The sequence below is a fragment of the Callorhinchus milii genome, unplaced genomic scaffold (assembly GCF_018977255.1).
Source record: "Callorhinchus milii isolate IMCB2004 unplaced genomic scaffold, IMCB_Cmil_1.0 Scaffold2, whole genome shotgun sequence".
NCBI lineage: Eukaryota > Metazoa > Chordata > Chondrichthyes > Chimaeriformes > Callorhinchidae > Callorhinchus > Callorhinchus milii.
Genome location: NW_024704743.1, coordinates 13,990,038 through 14,002,737, shown reverse-complemented (window position 1 = coordinate 14,002,737; position 12,700 = coordinate 13,990,038). Strand labels below are relative to the sequence as shown.

The 12,700-nt window shown below is 45.8% G+C and overlaps 1 protein-coding gene across 1 annotated transcript in view; it reads left to right on the top strand.

The window, feature by feature from the left end:
- Positions 1 to 3,873: 3,873 nt before the first annotated feature.
- Positions 3,874 to 12,700, top strand: part of LOC103185533 (golgin subfamily A member 4) — an 80,078-nt gene continuing 71,251 nt past the window's right edge. Inside the window, 2 exon segments of the mRNA XM_042332455.1 lie at positions 3,874 to 3,988; positions 10,339 to 10,440. Coding sequence (XP_042188389.1) covers positions 3,926 to 3,988; positions 10,339 to 10,440 — 165 coding nt within the window. The 5' untranslated portion in view covers positions 3,874 to 3,925.

The window sequence follows — 12,700 nt, the reverse complement described above, 5'->3', positions numbered from 1 at the left end:
GTATACACACAGTGTATGTCTCTCACTATACACTGGTCCTCTCCGGCACCCCATGGTTCTCACACTCTCCGACGCCCTGACTCTTGTCACTATATTACACAGTGTATGTCTCTCTCTATACACCCCGACTCTCACACCTTGACTCACTGTATACTGTGGGTATCTCTCTGCAAACATCACACCGTGATTCACTGTACACACTGACTCTCACACCCTGTATCTCTTTGACTTTGACTGTATACACTGCGTCTCTCAGACCGTGTCTGTCTCTCAGACCATGTCTGTCTCTCAGACCGTGTCTGTCTCTCAGTGACCCTGTCCCTCTCAGTGACCCTGTCCTTCTCAGTGACTCTGTCTCCCTCAGTGACCCTGACACCCTGTGTCCCTGACACCGTGTCCCTGACACCCTGTGTCCCTGACACCCTGTGTCCCTGACACTCTGTGTCCCTGACACTCTGTGAGTTTCTCAGACCCTGTGTCTATGTCCCTCCCCGGGCCTCCCTGTGTGTCTCTCTGTCCCTGTGTGTCTCTCTGTCCCTGTGACTCTCTGTCCCCGTGTCCCTCTGTCCCTGTGTCTCTCTGTCCGTGATTCTGTGTCTCTCTGTCCCTGTGACTCTCTGTCCCTGTGTCTCTCTGTGTCTCTCTGTCCGTGACTTTGTGTCTCTCTGTCCCCGTGACTCTCTGTTCCTGTGTCTCTCTGTCCCTGTGACTCTCTGTCCCTGTCTCTCTCTGTCCCTGTGTCTCTGTCCCTGTGTCTCTGTCCCTGTGTCTCTCTGTCCCCGTGACTCTCTGTTCCTGTGTCTCTCTGTGTCTCTCTGTCCCTGTCTCTCTCTGTCCCTGTGTCTCTGTCCCTGTGTCTCTGTCCCTGTGTCTCTGTCCCTGTGTCTCTCTGTCCCCGTGACTCTCTGTCCCTGTGTCTCTCTGTGTCTCTCTGTCCCTGTGTCTCTCTGTCCCTGTGTCTCTCTGTCCCTGTCTCTCTGTCCCTGTGTCTCTGTCCCTGTGTCTCTCTGTCCCTGTGTCTCTCTGTCCCTGTGTTTCTCTGTCCCTGTGTCTCTCTGTCCCTGTGTTTCTCTGTCCCTGTGTCTCTCTGTCCCTGTGTCTCTCTGTCCCTGTGTCTCTGTCCCTGTGTCTCTCTGTCCCTGTGTCTCTCTGTCCCTGTGTCTCTCTGTCCCTGTCCCTGTGTCTCTCTGTCCCTGTGTCTCTGTCCCTGTGTCTCTCTGTCCCTGTGACTCTCTGTCCCTGTGTCTCTGTCCCTGTGTCACTGTCCCTGTGTCTCTCTGTCCCTGTGTCTCTCTGTCCCTGTCTCTCTGTCCTTGTGTCTCTGTCCCTGTGTCTCCCTGTCTATCTCTGTCCCTGTGTCTCTCTGTCCCTGTGTCTCTCAGACCCTCTCTCTCTCTCCCTGTGTCTCTGTCTCTCTGTGACTCTCTGTGAGTCCCTCTGTCCTTCTCAGTGACTCTGTCTCCCTCAGTGACCCTGACACCCTGTGTCCCTGACACCGTGTCCCTGACACCCTGTGTCCCTGACACCCTGTGTCCCTGACACTCCGTGTCCCTGACACTCTGTGAGTTTCTCAGACCCTGTGTCTATGTCCCTCCCCGGGCCTCCCTGTGTGTCTCTCTGTCCCTGTGTGTCTCTGTCCGTGATTCTGTGTCTCTCTGTCCCTGTGACTCTCTGTCCCTGTGTCTCTGTGTCTCTCTGTCTGTGACTTTGTGTCTCTCTGTCCCCGTGACTCTCTGTCCCTGTGTCTCTCTGTCCCTGTGTCTCTCTGTCCCTGTCTCTCTGTCCCTGTCTCTCTGTCCCTGTCTCTCTGTCTCTCTGTCCCTGTGTCTCTCTGTCCCTGTGTCTCTCTGTCCCTGTCTCTCTGTCCCTGTGTCTCTGTCCCTGTGTCTCCCTGTCTATCTCTGTCCCTGTGTCTCTCTGTCCCTGTGTTTCTCTGTCCCTGTGTCTCTCTGTCCCTGTGTTTCTCTGTCCCTGTGTCTCTCTGTCCCTGTCTCTCTGTCCCTGTGTCTCTCTGTCCCTGTCTCTCTGTCCCTGTGTCTCTCTGTCCCTGTGTCTCTGTCCCTGTGTCTCTGTCCCTGTGTCTCTCTGTCCCTGTCTCTCTGTCCCTGTGTCTCTCTGTCCCTGTGTCTCTCTGTCCCTGTCTCTCTGTCCCTGTGTCTCTGTCCCTGTGTCTCCCTGTCTATCTCTGTCCCTGTGTCTCTCTGTCCCTGTGTCTCTCAGACCCTCTCTCTCTCTCCCTGTGTCTCTGTCTCTCTGTGACTCTCTGTGAGTCCCTCTGTGTCTCTCTCCCCCTCTCTCTCTGTGACTCTCTGTGTCTCTCTCGATGTGACTCTGTGTGTGACTGTGTGTGACTCCGTGTGTGACTCTCGCTGTGACTTCCTGTGTGTGACCCTCTGTGTGTGACTCTCTCCCTGTGTGTGACTCTTGCTGTGACTATCTGTGTGTGACTCCCGCTGTGACTCTCTGTGTGTGACTCCCACTGTGACTCTCTGTGTGTGACTCCCGCTGTGACTCTGTGTGTGTGACTCCCGCTGTGACTCTCTGTGTGTGACTCTCTGTGTGTAACTCCCTGTGTGTGACTCCCTGTGTGTAACTCTCTGTGTGTGACTCCCTGTGTGTGACTCTCTGTGTAACTTCCTGTGTGTGACTCTCTGTGTGTGACTCCGTATGTGACTCTCTGTGTGTGACTCCCTGTGTGTGACTCTCGCTGTGACTATCTGTGTGTGACTCTCGCTGTGACTCTCTGTGTGTGACTCTCTGTGTGTAACTCTCGCTGTGACTATCTGTGTGTGACTCTCGCTGTGACTCTCTGTGTGTGACTCTCGCTGTGACTCTCTGTGTGTAATTCCCGCTGTGACTCCCTGTGTGTGACTCTCTGTGTGTAACTCTGTGTGTGACTCTCTGTGTGTGACTCTCTGTGTGTAACTCTCGCTGTGACTATCTGTGTGTGACTCTCGCTGTGACTCTCTGTGTGTGACTCTCTGTGTAACTTCCTGTGTGACTCTCTGTGTGTGACTCCGTGTGTGACTCTCTGTGTGTGACTCCCTGTGTGTGATTCCCTGTGTGTGACTCTCTGTGTGTGACTCTCTGTGTGTGACTCCCTGTGTGTGACTCTCTGTGACTCTCGCTGTGATTCTCTGTGTGTGACTCTCTGTGTGTGACTCTCTGTGTGTAACTCTCGCTGTGACTATCTGTGTGTGACTCTCGCTGTGACTCTCTGTGTGTGACTCTCTGTGTGTAATTCCCGCTGTGACTCTGTGTGTAATTGCCGCTGTGACTCCCTGTGTGTGACTCTCTGTGTGTAACTCTCGCTGTGACTATGTGTGTGACTCTCTGTGTGTGACTCTCTGTGTGTAACTCCCGCTGTGACTCTGTGTGTAACTCTCGCTGTGATTCTGTGTGTGACTCTGTGTGTAACTCTCGCTGTGACTTTGTGTGTGACTCTCTGTGTGTAACTCTCGCTGTGACTCTCTGTGTGTAATTCGCGCTGTGACTCTGTGTGTGACTCTCTGTGTGTAATTCGCGCTGTGACTCTCTGTGTGTGACTCTCTGTGTGTAATTCGCGCTGTGACTCTCTGTGTGTGACTCTCTGTGTGTAATTCCCGCTGTGACTCTCTTGTGTGTAATTCCCGCTGTGACTCTCTGTGTGTGACTCTCTGTGTGTAATTCGCGCTGTGACTCTCTGTGTGTGACTCTCTGTGTGTAATTCCCGCTGTGACTCTCTGTGTGTGACTCTCTGTGTGTAATTCCCGCTGTGACTCTCTGTGTGTGACTCTCTGTGTGTAATTCGCGCTGTGACTCTCTGTGTGTAATTCGCGCTGTGACTCTCTGGCGCCGCTGTCGGTGACCCTGTGATCCACATCCGGGTCTGTGTGCCGGTAGTTCCACGTGTCGGCGCCTGCGCGGTGAGAGCGGATCCGGCGACATGTTTAAAAGACTCAAACAGAAAATCAGCGAAGAGCAGATCCCGGCCCGCGGGCCGCCCCAGGTACCAGCCCCCGGCACCCGGGCCGGCACCGCCCCACACCGCCGCAGCAGCTCCTCGGCCGCCGTTTGGGAGTAAAGCGCCTTCCCCTCCCCGCTTCCCGGCCCCTCTCACAGGCTCCTCCTGCAGCCCCAGAGGGAGGTCAGAGAGAGAGGATCAGTGAGGGGGGGAGTGAAGCGGGGAGAGGGGAGTGAAGGGGGTAAAGGTGAAGGGGGAGTGACAGGGGAAGGGGGAGAGTGACGGGGGGAGTGACGAGGGAGTGCCGCGGGAGTGACGGGGGGAGTGACGGGGGGAGTGACGGGGGGAGGGGGGAGTGACGGGGAAGGGGGAGTGACGGGGGAGTGACGGGGGGAGTGACGGGGGAGTTCAGGGGGAGTGACGGGGGGAGTGACGGGGGAGTTCAGGGGGAGTGACGGGGGGAGGGGGGAGTGACGGGGGAGTGACGGGGGGAGTGACGGGGGGAGTGACGGGGGAGTGACGGGGAGGGGGGGAGTGATGGGGGGAGTGACGGGGGAGTGACGGGGGAGTGACGGGGGAGTGACGGGGGAGTGACGGGGGAGTGAGGGAGTGACGGGGGAGGGGGGAGTGACGGGGGGAGTGACGGGGGAGTGACGGGGGCAGTGACGGGGGAGTGACGGGGAGTGACGGGGGAGTGACGGGGAGTGACGGGGGAGTGACAGAGGGAGTGACGGGGGAGTGACGGGGGGAGTGACGGGGGGAAGGGGCGAGTGACAGGGAAGGCGGAGAGTGACAGGGTGAAGTGGGGCAGTGACGGGGGGGGGAGCGAGTGAGTGAGTGGAGGGGAGTTGAGTTGAGTGTTCGGGACACAGAGACGAGTCTGAGCAGATTCCAGAGGTGTCAGCCGGGCCCAGTTGGTTGCACTCTTGTCTGGGTCAAAAGATTGAGTTGAAGTCCCATGTCAGGACTTTGAGCTCATGGTCCAGGTTGACATTCCATAGCAATGCTGGGGGATTGCTGTATTGTGAGAGGTGTTAAACTGAGGCTGTGATCACTTACAAAAATGTTACAACTCTTCTTTATTGTTAAAAAAACTGACACTGGACAAGGTTTGAGGATGTTGACCAAAGGCACGGGGGTAGGTTTTCACGTTGCAAGTGTTTTTGAAGGCAGGGCAAAGGGAAAGAGATGAGGGTTCCAGAGATTGGTGTCATTATTGGCTGCAAGGTGGCCATCTGTAAGGGGCTTGAGAAGCTGAGTGGTGAATCGCAAATGTGAGTTGGAGGGTATGATTGGGAAAAGAAGATGGAGGAGATTAGATTGGGTGAGGGCAAGAGCATCAATCTGGTGGGGGACAGGCTATCAGTGTTGAGGGTGGGTGATGCAGGAAAGGTGTAGAGTTTTGGATAATGAGTTTGTGAAGGGTGTTGCTAGAAAGGCGAGCATTGTTTGGTACATGGAGACGTGGCTGATTTGTGTAGGTGGATGACTTACATTTGCCTTGTAATTTGAATGTCATATTGCATGTTGAAAAGTTAGGCTGCACCCATTTCAGATCCTCTGTACATTTTTGTTCAGAGATTTAGACCCTCTGCAACTAAAGCAAAGCAAACTTCAATCCATAATCTGAGTTTGAAGTGTATCTTTAACCACTGTCTGAGTGATCTTTTTGTTGTTTTGGCAAATCACTTGTTTTGTGTTTCAATATTGGAGAATTAGTCTGTTTCTGTGGGGGGGTGAGTCAGTTGGCAAGATGAGTTCAACCTTGCAGTGTTGATTGACAGTAAAGGTGAATGGTATGTAACAGCTGTGAACTGTTCTGATAGTCTTAATGAAGGTAGATAATATGTTTGTGAAGAGATTATTTTTAATAAAAATACAGGGTTGTAATTTTGCCTGTGCAACTTGGAAATTTACTGGAACAGGTTGTCAAATTTTTGAATTGAAGTAGCGTGAGCATTTGAGTTGTTTCTGGTCACACATGACATTAGTCTGAAAATTAAAGAATGCTTCATAGTGTCTGTAAATGTTGAACAGTTGTTTTTTATAGAGAAACCAAAATATTGTAATTGGTTATATTTAGGAATTTTTTCAAAATAAACAGGCCACCTGGCCAGGAAGTTTGTTCACAGACTGTCTGTCTGGAAGGTTTGTCCATTCACTAGGGAACTGAATGTTTTGCTGCTGGATTTGAATTAAGTGGTCTGTTTCTTCAGAATTATAGTTTTTTTTGAAACATGGGTTGTTCATATTGGCTCATGGCCTTAAGATTTTATTAAAATAAAGTCCACCTATAACTTGACAATGACTAACATGCAGAGTTGAAATGATTGTTTGATTACCTAATGTAAATTGAAAGATGGCCACCTTTTACAGTTGTTTCAGCAACACTAATCACACCACAAAAAGAGATTACAAGTCTGTCTATTTGAAAAACTGACAAACTAGTTAGTATTTAGAATGTTACTCCCTATTGTTTGACTTCCTATTCACAGTATTCCTATCTAAAATTTGGGATTAGAATCCAAAATGTCCGAAATGTTTAATTGTTATCCTATAGTGTGGCTGATGAGTTTTGGCATATTCAGGATAAAATGACAAGTGTGTTAATCTACATTGCCCTCTATGACATGTTTACCAGGATTAATTTAAATGTATCCACTGAGTCATCAATGGCCCCTTCTACTTATTCACCAATGATTGCAGAAATGATGATTATAATAAAACAAGATAATGGACGCTGTGACTGATTAACTTAACTCCCTGGTACCTTTTAAATTGTATTGTCAGACCTCTTATTGTGTCTTTCTCCTTTCTGAATGCAGTGAATTATTCAAGCGTATGGTTTCTTAAGTGCTGGTGATACTTCAGTATCAGCATTGATTAGTTGGGCTGATTGGCCTGTTATGGTGTCATATCATTCTATGTAATTTGTGTGAGTCTTCTCTTGACATTAAGTATCAGTAGGTCATTTAAGTGTGATAACTTGATCCTTTTCTCTCCATCACCTATGGGTGTGAATTAGGGATAGCAATACTAGGTAGTTTTCTCTTTCTCTCATTGTCGTCACCCACACTCTTCCAACCCAGTGATGCAAAATCTAATTTAGCGTTTCCAACTGAGACAAGGTATTGCAGCACAAGTCAGACCACATGATATAACATCATACTGCATAATGCTGGACTATGAGTTCATCTTTTGGAGAATGTGTAGTTTTAGGATATTGACTTTAACGGTATCAATACCAAATTATATTTGTATAGCACCTTTCACATCGGGGGGACGTCCTAAGAATCAAATCCAAAAGAGGGGACTAAACTTTATGCCATTGTAAACAGAGGTATGAATTACATGGAACGTTACAATATAAAAAAGGGACAGTTGCCCCAATTAGTTCATGCCAGTTCCACCTATCTCAATGCCCCTCTTTGCTGCCTCTCAATCAAATTGTGTATTAGTTGGTTTGTGCTTTGGCATGCAGGTTAAGAATGTTAATAACAGCAAAATGCTAACCAACAGGAAAAAGCAGTCTTCCCTGGCAGTACATAGCAGCAACCACCACTCCCCCCTCAGAATTTCTGTGAGTCCTTAGGTCCTGGAGCAGGAGGAAATGAATATTTCATGTCAGATCTGATAATTTGGAGATTGATTACCTTGTCCATTCCAAAGGATTTGCCAGTGTCTAGTCTAACTGGTTTGACAAGTAATTAATTATGTATGTCAGATTTGGTATTGAATATGATAAAAGGTGAATTGACATTTAAGAAAAAGTTGGAGATGGAAATAATAATGTATTGAAATAAATTACAGGGAAATGGTGAAATTTGTTGTATGTCTATAGGGTAAAATATTGTTTGTCTGTTGTGCAGTATCAGTAGACTTGTTCTATACATCGTGGTTCCCAGCACCAGAAAGGTTTCTGCACTTGATAACTATGTTGACACTGCTCCACCCATCTGTGTATGCAAGCAAATAGATCTGTAAAGTGCTGAGGACCAGATCAGGTTTGACTGTGACGGCCCTATGATCGAATAGCCTTCTGACACTCGGTGTCCAGACTCGCAGGTAACGAATTATCCATAGGTGAGATATGCAGGACAAAGTTATGCTGTGTAAGTTGCTGTCCTTGGGAGAAATGTGAAAATGAATAGCAACATCACAGGGCAAGATGGGAGGCAAGATGTCCCATTTCGTCACAACCGTGTGGTACAATGACTTAAAATGGGACGTGCCAGCAATGCATTTTGTTCTATTTCTGTGAGGTACAGCTAATGAAAATCTCTTAACTTAATTCATCATACCCCCACCTCCCCCCAGGGATTTGAAATAGCTCTTTTATTCCCATTGTAATATGCCTCAGAATATACTTATCAGTCAAAATATAATTATCTTTTTAGGTTTGGAATCTTATTTTCCTTTGATGTACAGTAGAACCTCACTATTCTGGTCATTCAAGCAATTGAGCGAAAGTGACCTACTTAGTGAGGTGACCAGATTAGTGAAACAGGATTACGTAGGATGAACATAGTGACCTTTAAATTTACATTCAACAACCATACTTTGTAATCTCACTAAAATAAAGGCATTGCACATTTAAACCAGACCTTAGGTTTCATTACTCCCAAAGTTCACATGAGAAGTTAAAATCACACAAAATGTTCACTTCTAGAAGAAATAGTCCAGTGTTGTGTGCCTGGCTGATGAGTTAACCTCCACTGCCTTGGCGTGCAGCTGACCCTCAGCATCAGCCAAAGTCTGCCACACATTGAATCCATGATCAAGGCAAAAGTCCTTCACTTGTCCCAACAAGTTGCTCTTTACAGTTGCTCTTCCTGTTCCTTCTCCTGCGGATTGTATTCTTCGGGGTCCTGGTAGAAAATCCTCCACTAGACGCTCCTTCCCACCACAAACTGAAAGGCTCCCGTTAGGGGGAGCCCTAAAACAACACCAGGTTTGTCCTTGTTAAAAATGCTGTTGGGTGTGCAGCCAGCTGTCATCTCAGGGAGTTTCTCCCTCCAGTTGTCAACATAGCAGGCCAACATTACCCTTTTCACCAGACATGATTGCAAATCCAATGTTGTATCTGGACTTGAAAGGACCAAGCCAGCCATTTGAAGCCTTGAAGCCAGTTTTGCCAAGTGATGCTGCAAAGCTGAGAGCTTTCTCCTGTATTGTAGGGCCAGACACAGGCATGTTGAGGCTACGGGCACGCTGGAGCCACTCCCATGCCCGTTTATCAATGTCCTAATACTGAGAGTTCAAACACATATATTTTCTATCAGACTGGTGATTTTCTTTAAAAACTGTCATGTATTCAGCCTTCCTTTTGAGAATGCATCCAACTTGTGTTCTGACAATGCCATAGATCATAGTTAACTGTATCACTTTTGCCCTCACTGTTCTTGATTAAGTCCACCCTCTCACGTAAGGAAAACTCCTTCCGTGGTGACATGTTCTAGCACTTACCAAGGATTGGCCGCAGGAGCTCAGGTTAGGCCAGTCAATGACCACTGCCCAGTTTACTGAAGCAGACAGCCTTGTAGCATAGACAATGAAAGAGACTGTGGAAATGTGCCTGCAATTGTGAGGTGGCTGGACTACTGAGGTGACCGCAAACTGGGTTTCTATTGTATATTCTGATTGTCCAAAGAATGAATTGAAACCATGTTTATAGTAGCAAGAGGAGCGGAAGCCCGCAAGAGGATTGTGAAGATAGCTAAATGAATACTGATTATATGGTATTTTACAAGTAACTATTTTATAAGGAAAGTCACTTGTCTTCAGTAAGCTAAAAGTGTATGACGTGTCTAAACACAGCAGATTTATAATTTTAGAGAAGGATGTGCAAGTCTTTGTGAAGTGTTGTTTATTTCAATGTGTGACCAGCTTCATTTCATACTGGAACGTGAAAACGTCAATCAAATTAGATTATCAAATACCCGTTTTATACAAATGTTCAGGCACTGAACCATTGAGAACCATGTGTCATTTATGAGGGCATGTCTTGATTGCAATAATCCTGTACTATGTACCAACTAGGTATCAGTAATAAAACAAAGATGCAGATTAATGAACACCAGTTCAAGCTAGTGACAAGGTGGTGAATTGATGAATTGACAATCGTAAGAAATTGGATGTTGTGATATATATTCTAATTCTACAAGTGGAAACATTAAACAGTCATTTTCCGATGCAATTTTTTTTAGATAACCATCACAGTTGGTAAGCCAGTGCCACTCTACCATTATAATATTCTTTTGAATGGGTAGGTTTAGAAAGTGGATGTAATATACTTGAGCATAAATAAGAATGAAATGGGTGGAGATTTATTATCAGATGCAGATTTGGGGTACAGATGATTTACTCTGCTCTGAAACCAGTTTCTTTTCCTTCAGGCCACTTTGAAGTCCACCCCAGTGTCAGCAGAGAACAGACGGCGGACCTCTTCCTTATCTGGGCACCAGGATGAAGGCACCATCACTTCAGACGACAGGGAGGTTAGTTGAAATTCAGAAATGCTAAAGATAAGATGGAAGTCATTACAGAGATTGTTTTATTTTGTCGATACATAGTCTATTTTCTAGTTACAGGAACAAATCAAAGTAAAATATGACTTCTGCCACTGGATTTTTAAGTTCTTCTATGGTAACTTCATCTTCTGTGATGTCTTCACAATAAGATAACTTCTGTGTTTTAATCATTCTTGCTCTCTTTTATAGTAAGGGTTGATTCCATTGGAAGAATGCCACTTGGTGATGTTTCCATGGAGGACTAGTTCACCCAACTTCAATACCTACCTCAGATTAGCCATTTGCTCTATCACAGTTTATATCCTTATTCACATACAAAGATTATTACTACCGCAGGGTCCTGGAGCACTTGATGCAGATTATTATTCAGATCAGAAATGTCATTCATTGTTTGAAACTTCAGAGATTTTTTGGGGGGAGGTTATGGTATGAAATATGCTAAGGTCAGCATGATGACCATGTTTGCGTTGTGTATTCCACGTTTGAAGTTTAACTTCTTTCATTGATTGTAATTGCTTAATACTTCATCTTCTATTAATGTGAGAATCATTAAAAATGTCCATAGGAGTACAAATAATTCCAAGACACAAACCAATGTCTTAACTTGCATTTCCTTTCAGGTTTTGCTGATTTATGAACAAGCAGTGTATCGAAGTCCAAAATGCTGCTGTCGTTGATTTATATTAAGTGTGAGGGAGTGGCTGGCCTAGTGTAATATCAATAGCATTTTTTTTATAAGAGCGATATTAGAATTGATGTCTTTATTTAAGTATTATCTGCTCTGATTGAGATTTTCATTTAAATTGTTGTAATACAATCTATGTAATCTGCAGTCGATCATTCACTTCTCCAAAACATCATCGCATAAAAGCTGCAATCATGGTATGATGATTCTGATCTTTCTTTATATTGTGTTGTGATTTACCTGATTATTTTCATTGGAAAGCCTTTGTTTTTTCATTCTGGCTTAAAAAGGATATTTCCGCTTTTAACACATTGTGTTGCAGGCAGTTGTTTCAGTATTCTTCTGCAACCGCTGATTGTGTATAAGTACACCAAGAATCATAAGTACATTAAACGGATTATGATAATGGTGACAAGCAGAACACCATCCCACCACACTATTTATACTGCGAGCATTTCAAGAAATCAGCCCTCTAATTTACATCTTGTTTTGAAACATTAAGAAATGTTCCTATGATTGACAGCTCATTTTTATTTTCTTCTGCATTTATTGGTGCTCTACACCACATGCTGTTCACCAAATTTGAAAGCAAGCTGTTAGTGCCTCAACTCCCAGTCCCTGCAGAGTTGGCTAATCTCAGTCAGGTTGTCAGTTTAGGGTTAGTGGTCCCTGAATTAGGGATTGGTTAAAATGAACCAGAATTCATGCTCTTGATCACTATCCAGTGACTTCTGTATGTATTGGGTGACAATGGGATTGGGTTTGGCTGTGCTGTGATTTAAGGTCAAATAGCCCATTGACCCACCTGTGCAGTTTAAAATGAACAAAGAATTGATGAGATGTCTGAGGGAACTAGGAGTCGGCTCTTTGAGCAGCAGAGAAATTTGCAAAGAGAACCAGGATTTCTGGATTAGAAGGTTTTGGCTTGGTGGGTGTTGGAGAGAGATTGGCAGAACATATGATTTCTCTGTGGTGCACTAAGTCAGTGATTTTGTATGTTGCACCAAATGGACTTTTATATTAAAGATGTCTGGGGAATTGGTTTCTTGTAATCATACAGTCAGCTGTCATTGCTATATGGTATGCTGCTGAGTTTCAAAGGGTGGCACATAACAAGCCAGTGGTATGAATATCATGGGGACATTTCAATAATTTAAAAATTGTTCATAATCTGTTTTATTGAATTTTATCATACTTGGGCTGTGGTACCGCCTTCCTTTTATCCTTCAATTGTGCATTAATTAGGTTCACTCTCCTGCAGGGAGCTTCTTTCACTTGAGAAAACCTCTTCCTCTTTCCTCCTCCTTTCTCCCCCAATCCCCTCCCACCCACACTCCGATAAACTTCATCAGGCCAATCTGTTCTTTTTCTCTTCTCTTGCCGATAGAATAATTATACTATTGCTCCATTTAAGTTCCATCTGCCTGTTCAGCTGGACGTTACAGATCCCATAGCAATATTTGAAAAAAAGAAAGGAGTATCTCTCTTCCAGTAGCCCAGCCAACAACCCCTACATAAAGGGGATTTAGGTAAACTCTCTGT